Source organism: Rhipicephalus microplus, chromosome 7, assembly GCF_043290135.1.
Source record: "Rhipicephalus microplus isolate Deutch F79 chromosome 7, USDA_Rmic, whole genome shotgun sequence".
NCBI classification, from domain to species: Eukaryota; Metazoa; Arthropoda; class Arachnida; order Ixodida; family Ixodidae; genus Rhipicephalus; species Rhipicephalus microplus.
The window spans coordinates 17,724,548-17,751,856 of record NC_134706.1 but is presented as its reverse complement, the minus strand read 5'-3'; the positions used below and the strand labels follow the sequence as shown (position 1 = coordinate 17,751,856).

The following is a 27,309-nucleotide window of genomic DNA, read 5'->3' as shown; positions in this document are numbered from 1 at the left end:
GTGACGTCACGCGTGAGGTCACCAAATGGAGTGAAAGGACGCACAACCGAGAGGAGGGTTGCCACAAAAGCTCTTCTTTTCCACTTGGCGTTCAAGCGGAAAGGCAGTGCGCCGTGTCGCCTGTAGGCAGACAGAAATTCGGTGCCTCCTTCCTTTTCCTCACGAACCACTCACCAACCAACCAAGCGGAATGGGTCCGTGCTTTCTTCCAGGCCCACTGGCCGCTTGGGCGATGCGGCCATTCGTAATTTTTTTTAGATACACAGATATGTGGCATTGAACGTCCCTAAAAAAAGTACATAAAGAAGGAGAAGTTGTGACGAAACCTCCACTTGGTAAGCAGTGACGGGCGAGATCGCTTCATGATCAGTGGAAGTCACATTCAACTGCATGGGTGAACTGGCCCGTAGTTATGTAATCAGCTGCAGTTTTTGAACCATAAAAAAATGCGGTTTTGAAGAAGTCGTTCAGAATCGGGTTTTTCGCACATGTGGTGTTACTTGCAGCTAATGTACTTTCGGACATTATAGGATCGCGTACCAATGGTTGTGACGGTTAAAAAAAAGATGGTATACTGTAGTCGCTATCCTAATAACGGTATTTCCCTGCTTGTATAAGTGAACATGTTGAAGCATGAACCTAGTGGTTCCCATTCTGAAAGCAAAAATACTTCGTTAACCAATTTTTTGGTTTCACTTCCGCAGCTTAAAAGGCTAGTTTACGGATCTTATGGTTAGCTTAGTACAAGTGAACATAAGCGCCCGGATTTCATCGTTTGCCTTGCACAAGTGGAAACACGCTGTACGGTTTAGTAACCTAGCGTTTCGGGCGTGCTGGTACGTCATACTGAAGTTTTTTAGCGCAATAAAAAAAGGGTTCTCATTTTATATGCGAACCTACTGGTGCACGCACTGAGCGGCGACCGTTGGTAAGTTGACGTATTGAAATACGGAATTGTCGGCTACTTTTGTATAAGTTAACATGTTGGTGTACGGCATTTGCTGGTTCATACTTAACCGCCGCGGTGGTCTAGTGGCTAAGGTACTCGGCTGCTGACCCGCAGGTCGCGGGTTCGATTCCCGGCTGCGGCGGCTGCATTTCCGATGGAGGCGGAAATGTTGTAGGCCCGTGTACTCAGATTTGGGTGCACGTTAAAGAACCCCAGGTGGTCAAAATTTCCGGAGCCCTCCACTACGGCGTCTCTCATAATCAAATGGTGGTTTTGGGACGTTAAACCCCACAAATCAATCAATCAATGGTTCATACTTAGTGGGAACTGCTGAGGAAATGCGCTATCTAACGCCGATTTTATACGCGCGATTGGTGCATGAATCATTGAAATTTCCACACCTTCTTTTTTGCACTTCGTGTTAACTCACACTTCCCCTAAAAGAAGCGCTATATATTTTTTTCTTTCTATTATTTCAATGTCAGTGTTCTTCGTAGTCCTGTTGATGGTTACGAGAACGGTGCTGAAATTCCAAGCAGGAATAGAAATATAATTACGCCTTGATGCGAGATTTAATGCGACACATAGTCTGCGTACACTGGCAAAACTTTATGATTCAGCTCATAAACTTAATGCTAAGCATGCTAATACCCATTGGCGTTTTTATCGAGGCCGATCGCCTGGTATACAGTTCTACGAGGAACAACATTCAGAGTGTCTTGGAATTTCCGTCAAATCACAAGGAACTTCGCAGGCAGCCTTCAATACATGACCTTTATTAAATTTTCTGGAATACTTTCACAAATCACCTACGAAGGTCCTTGCAGATGATAATGTGGTGGTGATGGGAGTTGGCGTTGAAATACATAGCAATGAATCGCTTGTTTTGATTGCCCGAATGCGTTATGCAAATTTCAACAAACGTTCAGCTAGTAACTAATGAAAATAAAATGCCCAAGAATATGACTAATTAGGGGAGAGTTGATGTGCAGAAATGTACACTAAAGGATGTCGAAGTACAATACGTGATGTGTCCAGCGACAACACTTGAAGAGACGAGTTTATTAGAAATACACACGTAGAGGCGAAAAACACATGATGACACACTCTGCGCAGAGGAGTATAGGTACAAAAACATGATTGAAAAACACCTCCAACGGCAGTCACTGACATCGGCAACCCTGCACACAACGGCACTTATACTTTTGATTATCATTGTTTGATGTTAAGACTGATTTTAGTGAAAGTGCAAATGTTGATAAAAGTTTTCACAACGCGTTGTTTAATGTTCGATTGATTATAGACAAAAGAGGTGTATCCCTGTACGAAAGAGAGAACATCATTCCAACGGTACTGGGTAACCCCGCTTCATCCGTGGAAATGTTTCATTTGTGTTTTTTTATAAAGCGCATTGATACAAAATGTTTTGCAGTGAAAGAGAAAAGGAAATAAAGCGCGACGTACATCCGCGCATCATGTTGCGGCCGCCACATCGTCACATCGGTTGCAGTCCCCAAAAAATGAATGGAATACTGACAGCTCTTTTCGCAAGACTCTCTAGAAGGGAGTCGAAAAGAGTTGTCATAATATTAGATGATCGCAAGCAGCCATAGGCGTCGACAACACTGTGCGTGTGTGTGTGTGTGGGGGGGGGGGGTCTCTCATAATCATATAGTGGTTTTGGGACGTTAAACCCCACATATCAATAACGGGGGAGGGGGGGGGGGGGAGTGCGAACACTTCTTGCAGTGCGGCTGCGGAGGCGGAAGAGATAGCTGGTGTAGATACAAATGCTGGTGTTGCTTAAGGGAGTCAACTGTCCTATTTGCACCCCTCGCCCCACCCTGCCGGCACTTATGCCCACTAGAACGAACTCTTGCTACAGCAATTTCTGGTTGTCTTCCGTGTGGTCCCCACTAATTTTACTCACTCTAATTGGACACTACCGGCAGGGTCGCCGTAGGGGAGATTTCAGAAGTGGCCAGGGCAGCCATCCTACAACAGCTTATCGTCAATTTTGTAGCTAAATAGAACACAAAATGGGTAAATGTATAGATGAATAAACGGAATCTTCATTGTATAACCACACGTATATCTTTGAACAAGCAAAAAATACTGAAACGAAAGCACTAAAAAAATTTTTTTTTTGCTTCTCACTTGGCCTTGATGTCACGGGCAAGCAAGAAATAAGTGAAAAAGGTATTGTGAGTTCCGTGCAGCTGCACATAGTTCACGAAGTTTAGATAAGAGTTCCCTCTAAAAGACAGGTCAATTAGGGGAATGTAAAGGTAACAAGTCTGTATGAACTTTAAACAATGAAATGGGTTGTATTTAGAGTTTCAAGCTGAAATAATCGGTAGAGTTTCCATGATACCAGCCTGACTTCAAATGGTGAAACCTAGTGAGGATGACCAAGTCCGGCTTTTTTTTTTTTTACGCATATCTGGTTTTGTCAGGTTTACACGAGAACGAATGGTCTGCATTAAAAAAAAACGGATCGCAGTGTCACCATATATGGTGTGCCCCACGTTTACAAAAAAATGCTTGCAGCTTTGTCTCTCCATCTTTCAATGCGCGGTTCACGCTGTCTTGGGGTGCCTGGGTCATACAATACTGCTGGAGGGGGAACATATAAGCGAAACGGCTGACGCAACAGAGAGGCTCCGAAAACGATCTATTGCAGTCATGAAATAACAACAAAAATGACCACTGAATGTGGCAAAGTAGAAGTTCAATGTAGCCGAAGAGTACCCATGGCACCCACACTAATCTTTCGTCGCCAAGAGGGCATCATAACATCGTCAATATGGCGCAGAAAAGCCACCATCGGCCACCCTGATTACAGGATAACCAACTAGAGCGAATTTCTCGCCATAGCGAAGTTCTCCTTCAGTCCTCTTTCACTTGGGCTCCCCGCCGTACACGAGCCGATACACGCTCGCTGCCACCGGCGCGGCCAGCGGGTTGGAGACGAGCAACTTGGGCGCGGCGTACGTCGTGGGCCTGTAGACGCGCGCCGCGTCGTCGGCGTCGCCGAAGTAGTAGTCGGTGCCGAAGTCTTCTTCGTAGGGCGACACGCTGTGCGGCACCCAGGACGCCTCGAGCGTCTGGCGCCGCAGGAACAGCGACGCGGCCAGCAGCCCCAGCGCCAGCAGCGCCAGGGCGACGCCGACGCCGAACGACGCGAGACCGCTGATCCAGACCACGGGGTCGGCGGCGTACACCAGGTGGTAGGAACAGAGGACCACGCCCAGACAGGCGGCCATGGTGCCGGCGAAGAGCAGCACATTCAGGTAGGACGGGTAGCGAACCCGGGCCCTCAGGAGCTGCTCCTTGTCGGCGATAGTCATGGCTGCTTGGTCACTCCTGCGGTCACACGAAGTTTGATAATCGTTTAGATGCAGCTTTAAAGTGGCACTAAACGATAAGAGCAGCAATAAATATTGTTCTCTTATAGACAGATTGCACGCGACGTTGTGCCCGAAGCTCCGCAACACACTGGTGCACCACCTTCCCGAGAGAAGACATTGCAACAGAAGGTGAGGAAGGAGGAAGAAAGTTTAAGCGGAAAGACAGGGAGGTTAGCTAGTTCTTAGACCGGCTGGCTACCTTGTGCTGGGGAAAGGGGCGAGGGTAATAAAAGATGTTAAAAATAAGTGTTGCGAAGAGAGAGAGAGATATTGCAAAAAAATTGCGACAGAGGAAAGGCAACATCAAAGAGTATAAGACACTAAAGTCTGTGTCTGAGGCCAGTTGTTCACAAAAAGCGCAGCAAAGCTTTTAAAGCCTTCTGGGCTGAGGATGGGCTCGGCCAATGACCCAGAATCCTTTGTTCCGACGAAGGCCGATTGCCCAGTCTATCCAGAGCTGCAGTGAGTTCTTGTCTTTGCGCGTTGAAATGGGTGCACTCACACAGAAGGTGCGTGATGGTTTCTTCGCAGCTGCAGTGTGCATGTAGAAGAGCTGGCCATTCCAATGAGATAAGAGTATGCGTTCGTGAAGGCCACTCCAAGCCACAGGCGGCATAGAAGAGTCTCCTCAGCTAGAGATATCCTTGGGGGAATACGAAGTTGCAGATCGGGATCCAAGTTATGCAGGCGCGCGTTTGTGAAGTCTGTTGAGTTCCACTGAACCAGTGTGAGCTCACGTGCAAGTGAACGAAGTCTTGTAGCTGCGTCGGTTCTTGATAACGGGATGGCTGTGTATTGGGTACCGCCGTGTGCAGATCTAGCGGCCTCATCTGCGCGGTCATTGCCATATATACCGCAATGACCTGGTATCCACTGACACACTATGCTATGCTGTTTCCCGATTGCTTGGTGAAGAAGAAGCCTTATTTCAGCTACTAACTGTTCATTAGGTCCGTGGCAAAAGCACTGTTAAAATTCCTACGCGACATGGACTTGAACAAGCGGTTGTAGCAGCAATGTCACACACCACGAAAGACAAGACTGGACTACGACTGAGTGTGCGCGCGTGTGCTGCTTAATGTGCTTTGTTTATCTCTCTTCCCTCTCTCCTCTCTATCTTTAATCTCCCCCATCCCCCTCCCATGCGCAGGGTAGCAAACTGGCTGCCTATATGCTGGTTAACCTCCCTGCCGTTCTTTTCCTCCTATTTTCCTTCCTTCACATGGTGGCCTTGGTGACTTATATAGGCAGCATAATCACATCGTGCTTGACCTGCTTCAATATAATAACCATGTGGCGAGAATTTTATTAGCCTCTGTCTCTGTCACGAACGGCCATTTTTTGGCGACCCCGCGTCACGGCAATCAACGGGCGCCGTACTCCCCACTGACCGTGGGAACGGCGGGCGCATGAAAGAGAGCCGGGAAGTGCAGAATGGGGTGCTCTTCAGACGTCGCCGCCGACGTTTGATCCTTTTGTAACTGCGGCGGCGTCTGCAGGGTCATGAAAGGCCGCGATGTACTCCGAACAAGGATTAGACTACGGGACGCACCGGCTGAGAGCCAAACAGTCTGACCGTTCCCACGGGGGAAACCGTGGGAAAACCTCTGGTGGCCAAGTCGTATGACAACACCCCAACAGGTTGTCACTCTCGCTAGTTGAGGGCCCTCTCCTAATTAAAAAGGGGTGGGGTCAATATATTTTTGGGGCGGAGTTTCCATCAATGAAACGCGCACGATTGGACCCATGTAGAGGTCTCTTGTCCCCAAGGAAGAGAGCGAGGAGACACGAGGGGGATTTAAGTGCAGGATTTTGCCCTGCTAGGCAGACTAGTCGCTGACCAACATGGTGTAGAAACAGATCAACAAGCATCTGTTCTAGAAGTTTTTAGTGTGGCTCTGTATCGGCTGGCCACCTAAACTTAGCCGTTCGTCTAGTTATGACGCGATATTAACGTCTGCAACGTAGACATCGGGACTTCGCCTCGAGTTAGCTCAACCTGCTCGAAGTCACCTGCAAGCACTAGCCTCCCGGGGCCACCAGCGTAGCAACACCGCCGACATCGCAGTAGTGCCAGAACTCTCTTCGACTTCTCGCATCCGATCGTCGGGGACGCAACGCTGCTGGTCATCACACGTATGCCTTCACCTGTTTATATCTTCGAACTTTCTCCTCCGTAGTCTATTGTTGTTAGTTTGTGTAGTTTGTAATAGTTCTCTCGCGTAAGCTGATTTATTGTTTTTATATGTATTTTTTAGTTGTATCAAGTGTTTATGTATTTTGTTAGTTGTATTGAAGTGCTGTATTAGATCCCGTGTGCTGCAATATCACTAGAGTAAAGTTTGTGTTGTTTTCTCACGTCTCTGGTCTCTTCACTGTCTCTGCTTGCGTACGGAACGAACTAACCTGCTGTCATTCCCGTCGCCGACGTCGCGCTGGCGACGCTAGAGTGGCAGCTTGTAACAGTCTCTCATTAACGAAATAACTTGCACATGAAATAACGATAACAATAACACGTTACGTCACCAAATTTGCGTGTGCCATGTGGTTCCCCAGCATAGTGAGCATACGCATGCGCAGCGTTTTCCTTCAGGAAGGGGGGGGGGGGCGAACGTTCATCATAGCTCCACCACCTACCTATTATGTTGATGTAGGTAGGTAGCTTGGCGCCTCACTGCTTTTCACAGGTGACTAGGAAGGTGCCCCCGTGCCCCCCCCCACTCCCCGTGCGTACGCCTATGTAGGCGAGAAAGGTAGCAAAAGAAAATGCTGATAGCGACGCCAACTTGCGATTCCCGCACGAAATGTCGTGACGTCGTAGATCTTCGTAGCTTGTAGTAGGACTTCCATAGTCCCTAACGGGTAAAGATGAAACACATGGACATAGAGGGGACCACAGATATAATATGCCAAGATATTTGAACTCAGTCACTAAAACACAAAACATACGAATTGAAATCCACGACGTCATGCCGGTAAATATCGACGCGAGAATTAAAAATGAAAGATTGAGTTTCCCCCATTTTAATAAACCAACGGTGGTGAAATTAACGATGTTCGAAACATCAGGGTAACACTTTTGAATCTAAGCAGACGCACCGTTTACTTTCAGTGTCCTTTTAATAAACATAAGATGTAAAGTAGCTCTTTGACTCACGTGCTTAACACCGTACGTACGTGCGTCCATACGAACGCTCCCCAACGCGTTCCTCTCGCCGCAGGTGTTGGAGCGCCCCGCCGTGGTGGTCTAGTAGATAAGGTACTCGGCTGCTGACCCGCAGGTCGCGGGTTCAAATCCCGGCTGCGGCGGCTGCATTTCCGATGGAGGCGGAAATGTTGTAGGCCCGCGTGCTCAGATTTGGGTGCACGTTAAAGAACCCAAGGTCAAGGTGGTCGAAATTTCCGGAGCCCTCCACTACGGCGTCTCTCATAATCATATAGTGGTTTTGGTACGTTAAACCCCACATATCAATCAATCAGGTGTTGGAGCGGTGCCAAGTAAGTCACGCCCAAGCTGCGCGTTGACGTCACGCTACCCTCGCACGCTTCTATCGCAGGTGTGCGCTGACGTCACTCCCTCACCCTCAGCACGCTCGCCGCAGCTTCCGGCTTCTTCACCCGCTCGCCACACACTTCTCTCTCGATTTCGCCTCTCCACCGCCCGCAACGCTCGACCGCACGTCGAGTGAGAACTGTCTTTCGGCTCGTTTCTCTGCGATGAAACTTACACGAAACCCAACCCGCCTCTCGTGTCCGCATTTCAAACAAACGTTTACTCTAGTAAACGCTACACCGCGTTTCGCTTCAAACTGTTCTTCCAGCACCCGCGTCGACGACTTTCGACCGGGTCAAAGCCGTGCGCATCGCCGGTGCTCAGGGTTCCGCCATCAGGGTTCCGCCCTTCGGGGAGATGGTCTACAATTTTTTTAACCTCTCTCGCCAATATGTTTCTCGTGAAACATAATCTTCCGTCCGCACTCACGCGTACATATTCCAGGATTCTGGACTCGTGCCGGTTACGATCACACGTCTGCATTTTTTTCGAAAATAACGCATCAGGTTTTTACGTAAAAGAACAGCTCGTGGGGGCTGTCTCATCAAAAGGAAATGCCGCCCACGCTCGAGCGCGTAATTTACGAGCCTGTGTGAAATACAGCCGCTGCTTCCGGCTCGCTTTTTTTTTTTTTTAGCAGAAAGCAGCCGATACGCGACTCCCTGAGTGTATACCTAGGCGTGGGCGGGATGCGAGTGTAAATTTTACGCCCGCGTCGTTCACCCTTTGATCTCGACCGCCATAAACCGTTCATGTTAGGATGCAGCGCGTTATCGAATATCTTGTCATTACACATTAAAATGTTAGTGAGATACCCTCACCTTTCCTTGTGTCATAGTTTGAGTTAGGAGGTCATATGAGCACATCCTTGAAGAAGGGATGACACAGGGTCATAACACACAGTCACCACGTGACGCGTGTCGTGCAGTGACACAGTCACGCAGTGACATTTTCGTGTCAAGAAAGACATAGCTGTAAAACAACCCCGATGTTCAAAAATTGTTATCAAGAGAAATGTGTGCACTTTAGCTTTGTGAACATGCTGCCGCAAGAATTTTGCGAATACGCGGTGTATTAAGGAAGTTACAAGGGTTAGAACATCGGTTTCAGCTGGAATCCTATGAGTTTTTAGCCTCAAAAAAAAAAAAAAGGGCGCATAAGCTCAAGCGCACGAACATACTTCTTTCGAAAACCGGATCATTGCGGATCCACCCAGGTAAGCGCGTGACATCGTACACCAGGTGTCCTTCTGTTTCACGCTTCCATTTTGAGGAATGCGGTAAACAAGTGGCGGGATGCTTTGCAACAAAGCTTGTGCCAGATCGGAACGTACTCGAAAAGAAAGGCATAGACATATAGATAATGAAGCCTCCTCATAGCCATAGCAGTGTCAGCCTTTCACGGAGAGTGCGAATGACGTTGTTTTCGCGATCCGTGGATCGGGTACTCAGCGTTTCCAGTAGTTCACGCACGTCATGTCCCAGTGACGCGGGGTGTGCATTCTAGTTGGGATCATTTGCCGGGCGTATACGCAATAAAGATTTTATGGCCGTGCTACCACCAGCAAGTCAATAAAGGTGGCAACTCTCCTTTGATTAGCGTGCTCACTGGGTATATATTATATGGGGCGGGGTTTTCGGTGCTAAACATTGCCGATAATTACGCGGATTCTCATGAGTCTGACCTATTGTTAACGATTGAGTCCGTTCATTAATATCTAACCATTTCATTTGTATTTTCAGTAGTTTATTTGGCGTATTGTTGTACTTGCATATGTTTGTATATTTATAGAAGCAACGTATTCCACCTCGCTTTATTTTGTTGGCCACATTTGTACCCTGATGCGCTTCTTCAGACCTGCGCAAATCCACTTGGGGGGATCGCAGTGTCTGTAAATTACGAAATTCATAAACGAGTGCAGTATAAGAACAGAATGACACGATTAAATACAACAACAACAAGAACAACAACAACTACTGCTGCTGCTGCTACTACTACTACTACAACTACTACTACTACTACTACTACCACCACTACCACTACTACTACTACTAGCCCCGCCGCGGTGGTCTAGTGGCTAAGGTACTCGGCTGCTGACCCACAGGTAGCGGGTTCAAATCCCGGCTGCGGTGGCTGCATTTCCAATGGAGGCGGAAATGTTGTAGGCCCGTGTACTCAGATTTGGGTGCACGTTAAAGATCCCCAGGTGGTCGAAATTTCCGGAGCCCTCCACTACGGCGTCTCTCATAATCATATGGTGGTTTTGGTACGTTAAACCCCAAAAATCAATCAATCAATAATTACTACTACTACTACTACTACTAATAATAATAATAATATAGCAGGTCTTACCAGCCAAAACTACGATACCATCACGAAGCGTGCCACGGTGGAGGGCTGCGGAAATTGGGCCATCTAGTGTTCTTTAACGCGCACTGGCGTCGCACTGCCCACGCACCTCTGGTTTTTCGCCCTGCATCCGATATGCGACCGCCGCGAACTGGATCGAACCGGACACTTCCAAATCGTGCGCCAAAACCGCAGCGTGGAACAGCGGCGGCGAACAGTGCCACGATTTCGACACTATATATCCATTGCAAATACTAGGTCCCACACGCTGCGCAGCTATAGACGGGTGCACAGCATGGAGTGTGGTGTACACGACACTTCCATGCAATCGCAACAAGCGATCGATTTACATCGGTTGCCCGGAAAGCCGAATTCCCGCGAGCGTGCGTGAGGCGTCACGTGACCTTCCCCACCAAACGAAACACACGTCATCCGATCATCGCTGGTCGCATTGGTTGTTGCGGAGCATATGTTGCAGATAACATAGGGAACATCAGTGTTTATATATATATATATATATATATATATATATATATATATATATATATATATATATATATATATATATATATATATATATATATATATATATATATATATATATATATATATATATATATATATATATATATATATATATATATATCTTTCCTTATATCGGCTGCGGCAGTGCCGCTTCGCAAAAAGAAAAAAGACCTCCTGGGAAATTTTCTGCCGCAGTGCTCGCTTACTGCAGCAGACAAAACAACTGATAAAGGACACACGCTTCGCAAGTGGACAGGTTTTGAAACACGTCACAGTGCTTATCTTGTCGATATTTTGTTTTGCCTTTGCTTCGAAAATAAAACGAAAAAAAAAGGGGTAGACGTGAGATTTTTCGACACTGAATACGAAATTGTAATGGCACCACGACACGGCGGCTGCATTTCCGATGGAGGCGGAAATGTTGTAGGCCCGTGTGCTCAGATTTGGGTGCACGTTAAAGAACATGTACCAGGTGGTCGAAATTTCCCGAGCCCTCCACTACGGCGTCTCTCATAATCATATAGTGGTTTTGGGACGTTAAACCACTCATATCAATCAATCAATCAATCAATCAATCAATCAATCAATCAATCGATCGATCAATCGATCGATCAATCAATCAATCAATCAATCAACCATGACACGAGCACACGAGCCCTAGCAGCTGGTTTATTGCAGTTAAAATATTGCAGTTAAATTATTTCAGTATAATGGCACTGTGAAAAAAAAAAAGAATCAGGAGGCCTTGCCTTATCGGGAAAAAAATGGGCAAGCGAAGCCTCGAGTCTGCTAGCTTGACGTACTTTTACCTTTCCTTCTTTCTTTCTTTCTTTCTTTCTTTCTTTCTTTCTTTCTTTCTTTCTTTCTTTCTTTCTTTCTTTCTTTCTTTCTTTCTTTCTTTCTTTCTTTCTTTCTTTCTTTCTTTCTTTCTTAATAATCCCTCGCATCGGTTTCCCAGCACAGCCTAAGTTGCGTATGATATTGGAGCATTGCATTTCACGAAATATAGACAAAAGTACAGCTCAAACTGTAGTTGTTGATAAAAAAGTCCTTTAGCTGCATGCAGATGCACTTGCGTGAAATGCGACCCTGACGGTACCATTGGTTCCGCGCGCCTGTCTAAGATGAGAGTTTTCCACAAACTGTGCATACCCTTTAGTAAGAGCATGTCAGCAGACATAGTACAAAGACATTAGAAAAAGAAAACTAGCAGTTCCGTGTACGAATACAACCGACGAGCGAAGATACTTATATCCCTGTTACTCCGTCAATGTAAAACTCCGCTAGGTAGTTTAACGGAGATGGAGTTGTATCAGTGTCACACGGCAATGACAAGGTTGCAATAGTTGCCGCGAGGGGGCTCAGCCGGCACTGTTTGAGTTGCACAGTAGTATTCCAATTTCATCTCTAGGTGCTTTTTTGTGAATCTTCGTTATGCGGTTTTTACGAAAACACAATATTAGGTACGTCAGAAGGCAACAAAGCATTAAAATTATTTCAAATGGAAACACATTCGCTAATTGTAGCAATGTTGGCAGCGACGCTGGCCACCTTGTGCCTAACGCTATGTTTGTTTACAATTGTGCTGTGCTTGGCGGCTAGTTGGTTTTTTAGCCCGTGAACCAAGGTTATTGTGTTTACTTCCCTCCTGAGCGCACCCCAAGTCACCCTTGTATTAGGTCTGGTCCCATTACCCATTCCTGCAGACGTCGAAGCAGGTGACAATGACGCAGCGCTGTCATTCATTCCTCTCCCGGGCCCACGCAAACACGGCGGCGACAAGAACCGCACGCATGGACGTTGCCCTCCGCACCGCGCCAAAGAAACACGCGTTATGAATGAGTACTGCAACAAAAGAACGTTTAATATTGCCAAAATGTATTTATTGTTGTCACTCAATCAATTTAGTGCTCGTTTTTTTTTTTTTTCTGACTTGCCGATACTGGGAACGAGAGTACCTCGTTCCGCTGCAAAGGAAGATCGTCGGACGTCCTTTGCGAAATGCTCCGTTTACCTTCGTTTGCGTAAAGGTTGCCGTGTGACACGGACCGCATCTCCCTTGTCGTAAGGACGAAGGAGCTAAACGGTGTTCCCGGGTGCCCCTGCGTGACAGGGGTATTAGAAATGGGACGCAGACGACTATCTGCGCTTGGTTTCGCTGCTGAAATAAATGAAGGCGGCGACACCGGAAGCAGTTGGAGAGTGAGTTTGATGTTCTCGGTGGCGGGATTGACTGAGCGATTGAGCGCACAGCGCGAGCCATCTGCCTTCGCGCCTGCACCTGTTGTTTTGCTCGGCGCGCTTTCCCGGCACAGAGAGCTCCGACGGCGACGACGACAAGGTGCGGCCCTAGGAGCTTCGCTCCGAAGAAAACGACTTCATCTAAGTGCTTATAGCAAACGTAATCTGGTGCCCCCCCCCCCCCCCCTCAACAATTCTTGGCTATCTAGGCACGCTGCCAATGCAGAGCACGGCCTTACGTACATCAAGATGGTGGTAAATGGAAGTGAGGTTGTCGAGCGGAGATTTGAGAGTTACGTGGAAGAAAAGAAGAAAGAAAGGGAGACCGAGCAAAGAGAGCGATCGAGAGGGATAGAGATAGATTCAGTTAATGAAGAACAAGACACAAAAATAGATGTAAAAGTGGGAAGAAAAATAGAAGGTGAGCGACCGACTACACAAAAAGATAAAGACATCGAAAGAAACAGGAAAGAAGAGAGAGAGAAAAAAAAACCAGAAAGACAGAGAAGGAAACAGAAAAAGAAGAAGAGTTACAAAGTGTTAGATGAGGGGAGAAAAAGAAGAGTGAAGGTGAGATGCCTAATACTGTACGAGAAAGATTGATTGATTTGGTTAATATGTAGGGTTCAACGTCCCAAAAGCATCATATGATTATGAGGGACGCAGTAGTGGAGGGCTCCAGAAATTTTGACCATCTGGGGTTCTCTAACGAGCACCCAAATTTGAGCACACGGGCCAGTACGAGAAAGAAATAACAAATGAAAAAAAAAAACAGTCAACAGGTAAAAATGCAAGGAGACACTCACTACCAAGACAGGGACAGAGACACATGAAAAGAAAAAGAAAGAAGAAATACATATTGAAGGTAAGAAAGTGCGCAAAAAAAACAGAAATGAAGAGATATAAAGAAACATACATAAGAAGAAGAAAAAAGAGAGAAAACATAGTTATGTATACATCGGTATAGCCAGTATTTGTCGCGTGACGTACATGAGAAAAAAAAGAGAGAAATCAACTTTATTTGGACCGGGCTCTTTGTACACAAGCCTTGGGGTGGGTGGCCTCCTCAAATATCATCGTCACAAACGGGCCTTGTCTTCTGTATTCATTGTCTTCGTTATTTGACCTCTTATTCCTCTTCTTTTAGGCAACCATCTCCATTGTGACCCTTCCATGCATGACTGGACAAAACTGCGCAAATTTTTTTTTTTCGTCCACTTCAAGGCACTTGAATTCATTTCTTAATTTTAACACTACAGTTACACAAAACATTTATCGAGGAATTTCTTATTCCTGTCACATGCAGCTGGTACCCAATAGCCAACAGACTGCGTCACTGCTGTTGATGGACGGCAAAGAACAGAATGGCAAAGAACAGCCGCACATATGCCGGATGATACAGCTTGCGTGAGTCATTCCTAGCAAGAACGAACGTGAGGGAATGCGGGGAATTGCTTTGCCCAACGACAGCGTCCGTTCTCTTCTATAGCTCTGTTTTATCTCGACGAGTATGGCGGAAGGAGCACCGTTAAGAGGAACAACACGGCGCGCGCTCTTCGAGATAAGGCGGAAGATAACGGCACGTGCATGAAAAACAGGTCGCAAAATAATCCTTTGTTCCTTGCTACCTGTTCGCCGTTGAAATGGCTTTCGGCTAGAAGGAACAGGCTGTAACGTTTACAGGTGATTGTAACTTGTAGCTAGAGAGCATAGTATAGCAATGTTTGCAAAGGGCACATCTAAATTGATCCAACACACAATTAGGTCGGCAAAGCACGGGGTCCACGCATTGGTATCTCTAACAGTTAGAGTATAACGTCCCAAGGTCACGATATACTTATGGGTACGTTGTACTGTAGGGCTCTGTTAAAGCACCACCTGGGGTTCTTTTAACGTCGGCCTAAATACAAGTATACACGGGCCTCAAGTGTTATCGCCTCCACTGAAAAGCTGCCTCTGCAGCCAGGATTGAATCCTGGGGCCTTCGGGTTATTAGTCGAGAAACATAGCCACTAGATCATCATGGCGGATAAAGATGTCGTCTTTAACACCGGCGTAGTAGTAATGACGTGAAAGAGAACTCCCTTCTCCCTACGGCGGGATACAAATCAGCACGCGTAATACGAAGACAGTGGGTTCGAGTCTCAGCCGTGTAAAATGTGATTTCTCGTCAGTATAAATTTCAATCTTGAGTCATCGTTCCTACAATTTAGTTAAAGACAACAATTAATAGCCCGCAAGCTTTCCCTGGTCCAATTGTCTGTCGGATTCATTTGGTTGTGCCCTAACAAAGAAACGAGCGTCTTTAGAGAATTGCCTTTTTTTCTTCATTAGTACTAGGAGAGATAACTAGTGTTGTTCAGATGGATAGGAAACAAGGTAGATTAAATATGGTACATGCGTAAATTGCATGGTCTCATGCACTTTCTGTATTTCAGTTCGCACTTCTACCCACACAGGCTCGGTAGGAAATCATAAATTTCTACGCAGCGCCTAAAGTCTCTGCTCTTCAATAAAAAGTTATTTCTCTCTCTCTCTCTATCGTGGAAGTTAATGAAAAACGAACAAAGGATCATATGTGTATACATAATTAAGATATGACGTCGAAAAAAAATCGTTGGGACAATACCTCGACGCCCAGTTGGGGCAAACGAGAAGCCGTATCCAAATAATAATAATAATAATAATAATAATAATAATAATAATAATAATAATAATAATAATAATAATAATAATAATAATAATAATAATAATAATAATAATAATAATAATAATAATAATCAACAGTGTCGAAATTGTTTCGAATACAGAACTTACGTTTCGCAATAACGTATGCCGCATTCAGAATTCGTAAATTCCGGCAAAAACAAAAAACAAACAAACTTGTTATGACTTCAGTGGTGCTGGTTCAAGTTAAAACTTGTATTTTACACATAAGGCATCGAGAGATAAGTTTGCTTAGGACAACGACCAACTAACAATCGGGATAATTGATTAAAGTCAATCGAATGAGGTCATTGCAAGAGCAGGCTGTCATTGTTTTTCTTTTTCGAGCAGGTGTGTTCGTTATCGCACCTGGCTTAAGCGCGTGCTGCTTCATACACGGCCTCCGAGATCCGTTTCAGCGTTAACCCAAAGTTATATGCCAGCGTGCACACATGCCTATCTGTGGGTGCGACCAGGGTTACATTCAATCACACAAGTTGCGAAATACATGTCGTTGGCCCAGATGTCGGGACTCGGGAAGTGAGAGAGAGAGGATTTTCGCGCATAAACTCTATCAGCGTATCATCCCACTGAAAGTACTTCACATCGAAAGTCGTTACATTAAATGTTTATCCGCCGTCCAATTGATTCATCGCGCCCTGGCTGTTCAGGCGAATGCATTTATTAAGTTCGACCCCTTTCGAACTTGAATCTGTGACAAGGTATACGCGTTCAACATTTCAAACAAGAACGTATATGCACGCGTGAAAAATGGTTTGTCAGCGTTAATTATGTATGCCCACTCCTGTTTATGACCTGGTACACAACAGCTAACTGTATGTGATGCAGCTAAATCATGAATAAATAGACCGCTCTCATTATCTGAACGCTCGAACGTTGGAATACATTGTCTGGCGATGCTGTTGAGTGGCCATTATATGAATAAAAATTTCTGAACTGCAATAAATGACTAACGAAAATGCTCGTTCGGCAGTGCTATAGAGGCAGCTGCAGTGAGTAAAAATAAGTAAATAAATAGGTGAATAGATAAGCAAATGAATAAAAATTTTCCTAATGGTTTTGAATCAACATTAATGAATTCGGAGATGACAAGCTCACCGATTAGTGAACGTATCGTTCAGGGATGTAGCGAGAATAATTTTTTCATGGTAGGGATTCCACATTCCACTGCCATTTATCTTATGAATGCGCATTTATGCATTCACACACACACACACACACACGCACACACACACACACACACACACACACACACACACACACACATATATATATATATATATATATATATATATATATATATATATATATATATATATATATATATATATATATATATATATATATATATATCCGAAGGTCGTAGGTTCGATTCCTGCTCACGGCTGGTTATTTTTTCACCCACTTTTCTTTCTTCTTATTTACATTCCATTGGTTCTAATAACTTACCCTATACATTCCTTGGCATTACTGTCTGTTAGATCTCATTAATATTGTGTCAAAACACGAAAAAACGAGCCCTTAGGTATACACTTCTTTCCCTTATTCATTAACGAAGGTCTCGTACTGGCAGACTTGGTGTCATTAGGTTGTATACGAGGGACTATTGATCAGCTGCCCGCTCGTAATAAGTTCACGTGCTACGTGACGCCAAACATGCGAATAAGAGTGTTTTCACACTCGTTCTTTGGCTTATAGATGGCGCTGACTGACACTCCTACTTCTAAAATTCACATATAAACCCAAAAAAGTGGGTGGAGGGAAGGCCGCTGTGATAGCTCAGTGGTTAGAGCATCGAACGCGTTATTCGAAGGTCGTAGGTTCGATTCCTGCTCACAGCTGGTAATTTTTTCATCCACTTTTCTTTCTTCTTTCTTCTTATTTACATTCCATTGGTTCTAATAACTTCCCCTGTACATTCCTTGGCATTACTGTCTGTTAGATCTCATATATATATATATATATATATATATATATATATATATATATATATATATATATATATATATATATATATATGAAAAATGAACGAGTGGGTCTGAGCCGAGTGCGCGACCCAGCGGCGTTCCCGATAAAGTTGTTTTCCATTCCATTTCATTCCGTAACAAGGAGGCTCGTTTTAAAAATAGTTGTCTCCAAAGCACACCTACGATGCGTCGGCGCTATGGCAAGGCGCCGCGCTTCTTATCTCAAACCACTTGACGACACAGATATCGGCCGGCGGCACGATCGTGCCAGCTAGGCGCCACGTTCTATCTTAGTCACAGACAATCGACCGCATCCGGGCTTTTATATAAATCTGTCAGCCTGTGGGCAGTAAATGAAGGAAAGTGTAACTTTAAGTGCTCTTTTGTTAGGCAATGTTAATGAGAGCTAACATACAGTAATGCCAGGTGAAGTGTAGGTGATGTTAGTAGAAGTTATTGTAATGAAAATGTGAAGAAAGGAAAAGTGGACGAAAAGATGACTCCCCGCCGGCAGAATCCTAACCTAAGTCGGCAGGATCCGACATTAACGCGAGTAATTTGTATCATCTTCGTTTCAGATTGGGAAGGCCGTAAGGTATACATACATAGCCAAACTGCAAGCACTACGAAAACATTAAATTCGATTCGCGCTGAAATCACCGACAACGCTCTTCGCGACACCTGTTGTTGGGAGGAAACACTATATGCCGCATCCTGTGTGACTGCCGAGGAATATCGCGTAATTGATTGATATGTGAGGTTTAACGTCCCAAAGCCACCATATGATTATAAGTGACGCCGTAGTGGAGGGCTCCGGAAATTTTGACCACCTGGGGTTCTTTAACGTGCACCCAAATCTGAGCACACGGGCCTACGAATATCGCGTGTTCAGAGACAGCCCCTGGTGTTCGCTCCAGCTCACCTTGACGATAGACCAATGTCCGTTGAAAACATTCTCGTCACATCGTCGACAAAAGACAAAGCAGCTGAAACCGAAGGGACGCACATAGCACGCCCGAAGGCTTTCGCTTAACGACGTTTAAACTAAATTCTCACCCCGTGGGCTTCGTCTGCGAGGGGAGCAATGTTACTATAAGTGGGTCTAGTCTATAGTGACGGAGGAGCAGCGACAACAGCAACAGAGGTTGAGGAAGAAGAAGAAGAACGACGTGCAGCTTTCAACTGCGTGATTATAATTCCCGCAAAAATGTTCCAACATAAACGGGAGCTTTGTTTGACCACGCTAATTCCTATTCGAGGTAATGAATGATCGTCTTATCGGAACGAGTGACAAACAATTATTGCACTCCTTTCACTCTGCCTAGGGTGTCTTTTCTTTTTCATTTTCTGTTCTCTGGTGGGTGGTTTCGATATTGAATAGTAAAAAAAAAAATCTCACTGAATTAAGTCATCGATTCTTGGCCAATCCCCCTGAGTGAGTCAAACCATGGCTGTGGAATCATCATCATCATCATCATCACCATCATCAGTTATTGGCTGACACTTGCCGCCCAGCTCAATGTAAATAAACCTATCTTATAAACCCCGCAACAGAGTGATGGAGGTACTAAGTAAAGACAAGATTATAGTTGACAAATGGCTGGAACAGTAATGCCACGTACCAGAAGAAAGAGATGAATGGTGCCAAGACTTTGTGTGTGTGCCGCGCTGCGTACTGTCTTTCTCTTCTTTTTTTCTCTCCATCTTTCAGTCTCCTCTATCACGTTCCTATTTAGGGTAGCAAACCGGTCGTGTTAAACTGGTGAACCCCTCTGCCTTTTTTTCCTCCGGTATTCTCTTGAGTTTATGCTTTATTTCTTAGAAGATGTGGGAAGTATACAATGTCGAATGCCACCTTTGAAAGAAAGCTGTAAGCGTATGGCCTGACGAGACCTACACATTTTTCCACGTAGCAGTCAGGCAACAACAGCAGTGGGCGCATGCGCGATACAAACTAAGCTTTTCGTTGTGACAGTTGAAATATTACAACACGTGGCTCTTTGTACGTGAATACACGTTCCGCATAGGTGTGCGTACACTATAGGAGCACATTGTAATATGCGTAACGAATCCAATAGTCAGGCAAATAAACTCTGTCACGGGGTGAAATTGAACAGTAATAAAAAAAAGTAATAATATGACAATAATTCAAGATTACGCAGGTGCAATTCACTGGAAGTGGAGTGTAAGTACATGCGGCGAACACATCATAACAAGCATAGGTACGAGTCAAGCTTGCCCAAATTTCAAACGGGAGATCGAAACTCTTCGTGAACAAAGACAAGCGTGCAACGTCGTGCGATAAACACAACAATCTCTCGCGCTGTTTCGCAATCGCACCGATCAAACTCCGCGGTCAGGGCAAGCGGGCGATATTCGATAAAAGTTCCACGCGTGTAGAGAGATTATACTCACGGCTGCTACGTCGTTGACGGTGTCGCGGCTGCCAACAGCAATGCAGCGGTGGGTGTTTCACTCCGGGCGCTGCGGCCGGTCTGTAGTTCCAGTCAGCCAGCGATCACGGGCGAGGGTACGTTTCCAGTGCACTCTACTGTAATGCGAGGTTCGAATGGAGCATCGAGGCAGTTTGATTGGTCGAGCTGGACGCGGAGCGGGTGAAATTCCCCGCCGAAAGTTGATCCTCCGTCGGCGCCTTCGTCTCTTGCTGCTCGCTGTGCGCGGCCACAGATTGGTAGGGAAAAAAAAGAGCCGGGCGCCTAAAAGAACGCAGGTGCTATTCGTTCGTCGCTGGCGGCGATGGCATCGGCGGCACAACGCAGCTGTCGTGCGTGCGTCATAAAGACATAAACGTATAAAAGGCCCGTAGGCGCGTGATCCTCTGCGGCGGAGGGTGAGAGGGAGGCGTAGAAACGCGCCGCAAAACGCGCTCTTACCCGCGCGCCCCTCCTCCAGCTCCTCACCTAGCCCTCGTGGGAGCTCGGCGTGTAACGGAAATACCTGCCCAGAGCGGCCGTCTGGCTTGCTCCTCGCGGCGTTGTGCCTCGTGTGAAGGTAAAAGTACAGAGGGGTGCCATGTGATTGTGTGGAGCGGACGTACGCCGATAAAACTCAATTGCGTCCCGGAGGGCCACGCAAAATAAGCTTCCAGGTGTAGCATTGCAGAATGTAGGAACAGCGCAAACCTAGAACAGCGCTCTTTTCTGTCCTTGTTTTTTTCGCTTCCGTAGTATAACTACTTCTAGGCTGCGCTGTTCCTACATTCAGTTATGTCCTACCGACTTGCCCAAGTTTCCACACTTCGTAGCCTTCCAGGTCTAGTAAAACTAACAACTCGAGTATTTCAGGTCTGGTATTCCAAGTATTCCAGGTCTATCAAGACTTAAAAAGTGAATTCATTGCCGAGAACACTGCCGTGTGAACCTATTTATGAAAGATTGAAAAAAAAAAGAAGTGATGCTGCGAAGAAAAAAACCAACAATTGCCCGCGTATTGTAGAACAACGAAACATGTGCGCATTACAAAAAATAATAAAATAAAGCAACAGTAAAGAAAAAGAAGATCAGGTCACATCGACATTGACGTCTATTAGTATCCACACGACGGACATATCCGCGCAAATCCCTCCCGCGGACGTTCGTTCCGCCGCCCGTCCGGCTGCGAAGCACATTCAGACGACGGACGAAGCGAGCAGACGGACGCGCTGGAGAAAAAAAACATGGCGGCACTGTCTGAAGCGAGAGCTGCCCGCTTCAAATCTTTAAGCTCTTCGTAGCGCATCGCGTGGGCTGTTATTCCCAAACTGATGGTTGTGTAGGCTTTAGGTCTGTGTCCTCGAGCTTCGACGGCAACGTATACATGACTATTTGGTACTGTTTCCGAGCGCCGTACTCGTTTTCTGAAAAGTGTAGGCTTAGCGACCACCGCTATTGCCAATACATGAGCTCGGTGATCTGCGGTAGCGCTGGGGCTACCATATCTCGGAGCTCATGATAATGTGCGAATGTTTGCTTATTCTTCTTTTCTATAGATGGCGCGACCAGTCTGAAAGTAGAAAACCCATTCATCGCTAGCCATTCGAGGTTTAGGTTTCCGTCTATGACGCTGAGTTTGAAGTTGAAGTGAATATGGAGGTCGAAAGAAAGCAACGAATAGCTGCAATGGCTGTTGTATTAGCAGAATTAGACGATGAAGCGCTGTTCTTCCCTGTAAAACGATCTTGTTGGCAAAAGGACTACATCGCTAACAAGCATCTGGGTATGCAATATCAACTCTATCGTGAACTTTTGCTTAGCGACAGCCAAGAATACAGGAGGCTTCTGCGAGTGTCGAGAGAGCAGTTTGTCCAGTTGCTGTCGCTCGTAGGACCTCGCATACAACGACAGGACACCGTAATGCGGCGAGCCATATCAGCTGAAACAAGGCTGCAGGTCACGCTACGATACCTTGCTTCAGGCAAGTGTTGCACGTCTGTGCATTTCTACTCGAAACATTGCTCCTATTGTTGCATCCGAGACTGTTCAGACTTGGAGAGCCTCGCTTTTAGAGGTGGCATTACGTTGTGTGTTGTAAAACGCCAGCAAGGTCTTGAATAGGCACATATGTGACACTAATAAAACAAATCTTGCGAAGGCTACGAAAGCCCTCTTACACAGCCTCGCTGTCGTTGATGTACAGTTTGGCACTCTTGGCATACATCTGCGAATTAGTGACGGTATTTTTTTCCCTTTGTGCAGGAGAGAGCCACCACTCCTTGAGTCGCCAATTTCGTCTGGGCCACTCGACTGTAAATGATATCATCCATGAAACATGTAATGTAATTTATGAAGAGCTGAAGAATGAATTTCTCAAAACTCCAAGCACCGAGGATGAGTGGAGAGACGTCGTTGCTGGTTTCAGTAGAAACTGGAACTTTCCAAACTGCGTTGGAGCGATGGATGGAAAGCATGTGATAATTACTAAGCCAGCAAACACGGGAACAGTTTACAGAAACTACAAGAAGAGCTTTAGCATTATACTGTTTGCCGTGGTCGATGCGAACTACAAATTTTTGTACACGGATGTTGGTGCGCCAGGGTCACAGGGAGATGCGGGCGTCTGGCAAACTACGCCTCTGCAAGCACACTTGTCAAACATGTCGGCTGGTCTTCCGGAACTGGTCAAGGTGGGAAGCTTGCCTGATCTGTACTTGCCACCAGTTTTCGTCGGTGATGACGCGTTTCCTCTTGGAAGAAACTTGATGAAACCGTTTGGGGAACGTTCGTTATCAGAAGAGAAGAGAATATTTAATTACAGGTAATTTATGTCACTACTGAAACAGCACTATGTGATATTTAACCGTTTAATCGAAGGTGCGCTAACCCAGATTTGCAGCACACATTAGCATGCTATCTTCTCAGTGGTGTAAAGTGTATAAAATTATATCTTACTTTTTTTAATGCTTTACAGGTTATCCAGGGCTCGGCGTGTAGTTGAGAGCACCTTTGGAATACTTGCGAATAGGTTTAGATTTCTGCACACCGTGATTGACGCTGAGCCAAAACGGGTGACATCAATGGTGAATGCAGCATGCGTATTGCACAACTTCCTCGCCAATGAATTGAACGCAGCTGACTCGTGTGCCGACACAACGCCTACTGCAACTCTGTTCTCTACACAGCCTTATTCTCGCGGACGAGTAAGTGCTGTTGGCTCCGCCGTACGTGACAGCCTATGCGAATTTTTGAATGGCAGGGGTGCTGTGTCATGGCAGCGTACGTCAGCCCACTTGGAGGCCGATGTATACAGAAGGCCATAAGATTACGCAAAGATAGTGCAAGATGCACATGCGTTGTCATAAAATAAAGTTGTTGAAAAATAAAATGCGGTTTGTTTAGTTGAAGGGCGAGATCTTGTATACGCTGTCATATGAATGGCATTTCAAATTACGGATATTTACTTAAAACTGAGTTTCATTCACACTGACAACAATGCTGGAGGTAAGCAACGATTTATTAACTGGCAATATTAAATGAGATCTGTTGAGCTTTCTTACTCGCTTTTGTTGATGTAGATTTCAAGTGCGCTTAAGATAGCCTTCTGGCATGGGATCAGCTTATCCTTCGGAACCTCGCGCATGTGTGCAGCAACAACTTTACCAAAATAGTCGATATCATCTTCCTGCTGTGTGGTACTCGCTGGTTGGCCTACGCTTGCAGCTATTTTTTCCAACACAGTTTGCCGTTGGGCCAATATTTCATCTAAACGATGGGGAGATCGGCGCCTTTTCTTCTGTGTTCCTTGGCGGGACATTGCAGAGAGTGCCTTGCCCGCAATTGGGTCGTCCACGGTAATGTTTTGGTCGTCAGTCGCTGCAGCTGCATCGTCTGAGGTTTGTGAAGGATCATCAATGTCTGGTCGTACCTGCAAGACACAAAATGGCGCACAAAGTCTCTCGCAATTCCAAAATGTAATGCTTTGCAGACACACATCTGCGTATCTATTCCGATTACAATCTGTATTACAACCACGTAAAAGCAATGGTACATTATTCGTGATTTGGCGTAATTAGAGCGCAAGATTCAAACTTCAGTGTCAACAATTTTTGGTCATATCTAATTTAAATATAGAAACGACGTTTGAATAATTCAGCACACCAAGCAACTAATCTTAATGTAGAATTATTTTGGTGTGTGTTCAAGCATTGAAAAGGTTGTAAGGCTGTATAAGAAAGTGCTAAGTAATAAAAAATACATATTGTAAAAATTTACGCGGCACAAGAAGGCTTCATCACAAATACGAAAAACAAGGGCAGTTTACCTTCATGGTCTCCGCCGCAGCTTGGCATGCATCAGTGCTCACAGAACGCCAACAGGTCACTTTTGAAGCATCCAAAAACCTGAGTGAATTATAAAAGCGCCAGCGACCTTTATAAACGTCCGAGCTTGGCATTCCACTCTTTGTGGATTCTACTTTCTTCTTCTCCAACCGGTATGTGCGTCTCTTATTGTCAAAGAAGCGCCGAAGGGCTTCTGTAAAAAAAAAAGAACAAAACAGAGGGGGGGGGGGGGTGATTATAAGTACGATTTACACCATGCAGTTTCGGTCAATCACCATCACAACACATTATGCTGAAAAAACGTGGCTGGTGCTCTAACGAATACTGCAGTGAATGTTTTCAGTTTTACCGCAAGCTTACGCATCACAAGCAACGTTTGGCGGACTCGTCGCCATTAACACTGTTCTTGAATTTCGCGCCGATTCCTTGATTAAAATGCATTTTTATTGAGCAGCCCTGCCTCCGGCACGGTAGCATGCTTGGGAATGCGCTGACCACGGCCGTCACTTGTAGACACCAATGTGCCCCACGTCATGCATAACAGGTACATTCCAGAAGGTTATTATCACGAAACCCACCCATATAATAACGCAAAACATAGAGAGTAAATATAAATGGTACTTACTGGCATCGTACGGCCCGTACGCAGGCCACTCCTCGTTCATTTCCTTCGCTATGCGTTCCCATATACTCTCCTTCACTGTTGTGTCCGCGTACTCGGCGAGTGTCATATCCCACAATGCGGGGAACTGCTCAACAAGGCGCAGCAGAAAAAAAGTTGCGTCGTCGCTCAAGTTCATAGTTGGAGTTGTTTGCGGTAGTGTGCGTCGAACGTACTTCCCACGCAAAAACCCAAACAAGACGAGCAGAAAAAAAAAACGTGCCTGTTGCCAGACCCTTATAACTTCGTCGGCTAAATTTACGAAACCACACGAGAAACAGAAAAATAAGCGCTTGTTGCCACACTAGTATTGGCGTCCTCCGCTAAATTTGTCGTGTTTTTCCGCGGGAATCCGTTTGCGAAAAAGAGCGTGGCATTTTCCGTCCGCGACGTCCGCGGACGCGGCACGGATGGCGGAAATCCGTGACGTGGGGTCACGTGACGCGCCGTCCGCCGCGGAAAAGACGGATTTGGTCCGTCGTGTGGATACACGCTTACAAACGCCTGAAAAGCAAAGCGAGGCATCCAGCAAGTGCACGAGGCATGTAAATTAGGGTAGGCCACAAGTGATCTTATTTTAGACGTCACAATAAGATAAAGAGAAACGTGTCGGGTCACGTGCAAATGATCTCGATGGTCAGCCCCATCACTGGTCTGAGAACTCCACCATCTCGTATCCTGTTAACAAACATGGCGCTTATAAGAATGCTCCATTTCTGTTCAATCCGTATTTTACTTTAAACAGACGCGACTTTACTGTAGAAGACATTTCGGGAGCCTGACAGATATCAAGTCGACTCCTTGTATTTGCAAGCCCAATAACGAAAGAATCGTTGTTTGTATCGTTACTATAGAAAAACGAAGCAAAATACAGACGTACACGAAAGACACCTAATTCGTACCCGTTCCATTCTGTTGTAACCGTCTCGATGTGGAGACTTGACTTCACGTTCGTGTTACCTCGGCTGTTCCGCGTTTATAAGTTCTGCAGTGAGGAATAAAAAAAGTAACAAGAATTACCCAAAATGATGAGAAACTAAATAAAAATAAGAAAGTCATAATAGCACAGTGAAACAAGTTAAAATAACGTAGTAATGTGCAGTTTGCTCACAGAAGTTCACAGCGAAATTAAACATTCTCACACACTCATTTGTAGTTCAATTCAATTCAATTTTTATTTTTTCAGATTATACATGCTGGACGGTTCCGCTGGGTTAAAAGCTACATTAGTGTCGTGACGAGACCCAACGACCAGACTGTACTAAATTATACAGGACAGTAACGACAAGCAGTTTCGTGCATTGGCGAGAAAAATCAATGAGTAAAACATTTTAAATAAAAATACCATAATTACCCATACATTGGGTTAAATATAATTGCAGCACACGCACAATTTGCTTCCGTATCGAGCCCACACAAACATGTTCAAGAATTCGTTATTCCCACGTACAGTATCCGAATGGAATTCACTGCCTGAAGTGGTTTTCACCTCTCAGTCGATTTGCCATTTTGAGCGTGCCATATTGTCTGTACTGTAGTCTGTACTCGACTGGCTTTACTGTTGGTCGCAATTGTGAATGCATAATAGGGAGACAGACCCATCACCGTTGTTCTGAAGGTTGTATTAACCTGTGTTTAAGCTCATCTATATATCTCTGTATAATGTACTTATCTTCTGTATTTTGTGCACATCCTTCATCTATCACGCTTACGTGTGTTTTCCGCTTAATTTTTTTGCCTCTCCTGCTTGGTCTTTTTCGAGACTGCAGTATGTTGTAAAATAAATAAATAAATAAAATAAAATAACCGCACAAGATTCCCAGTACGACAACTGCACAAGTTCTGCCCACAGTTCTGCCCAGCAACTACACCGAATGTGGAGAGGTTTATTGGTCGTCCAAGGACGTTATAGCCGCTGGCAGCGGCGAGGCATCTGAAGAACCGTCCAGAGGCACAGCCGCGACCCGAAATACGATCAGAGCTAGCCGGGCGTTTGCGATGCCACTGAATGATGGAGGAGCGTCGTCTTTGAAGAACTAACGCATAATTCCGTACATAGCTGCCTATCACAAGCGCTTATGCAGTGCGGCGTCAATTAAACGGTCTTTTAGGAAGATGTTCGCCCCTTTTCTTAAGATGTATTTCAGGCCAT

At 45.5% G+C, this 27,309-nt stretch overlaps 2 protein-coding genes across 5 annotated transcripts in view; both read right to left on the bottom strand.

Moving 5' to 3' along the window:
• Positions 1-1,704: 1,704 nt before the first annotated feature.
• Positions 1,705-27,309, bottom strand: part of LOC119179756 (uncharacterized) — a 46,732-nt gene continuing 21,127 nt past the window's right edge. The window contains exons 4-5 of one of the 4 annotated variants that reach the window (XM_075868783.1): positions 26,060-26,142; positions 1,705-4,315 (exon numbers count right to left, since the gene is read on the bottom strand). In XM_075868783.1, coding sequence (XP_075724898.1) covers positions 3,850-4,299 — 450 coding nt within the window. In that variant the 5' untranslated portion in view covers positions 4,300-4,315; positions 26,060-26,142 and the 3' untranslated portion in view covers positions 1,705-3,849. Of the gene's footprint in view, positions 4,316-10,264; positions 10,389-20,136; positions 20,627-26,059; positions 26,143-27,309 lie in introns of those variants that run through there. The other 3 variants (XM_037430883.2, XM_075868784.1, XM_075868782.1) reach the window with 3 other exon arrangements.
• Positions 23,653-25,644, bottom strand: LOC119170536 (uncharacterized). Its single transcript, XM_037421728.2, has 3 exons — positions 25,122-25,644; positions 24,478-24,689; positions 23,653-24,081 (listed from the first exon to the last, which is right to left on the bottom strand). The coding sequence occupies exons 1-3, from the start codon at positions 25,294-25,296 to the stop codon at positions 23,710-23,712; spliced, it is 759 nt and encodes a 252-aa protein (XP_037277625.1). The 5' UTR covers positions 25,297-25,644; the 3' UTR covers positions 23,653-23,709.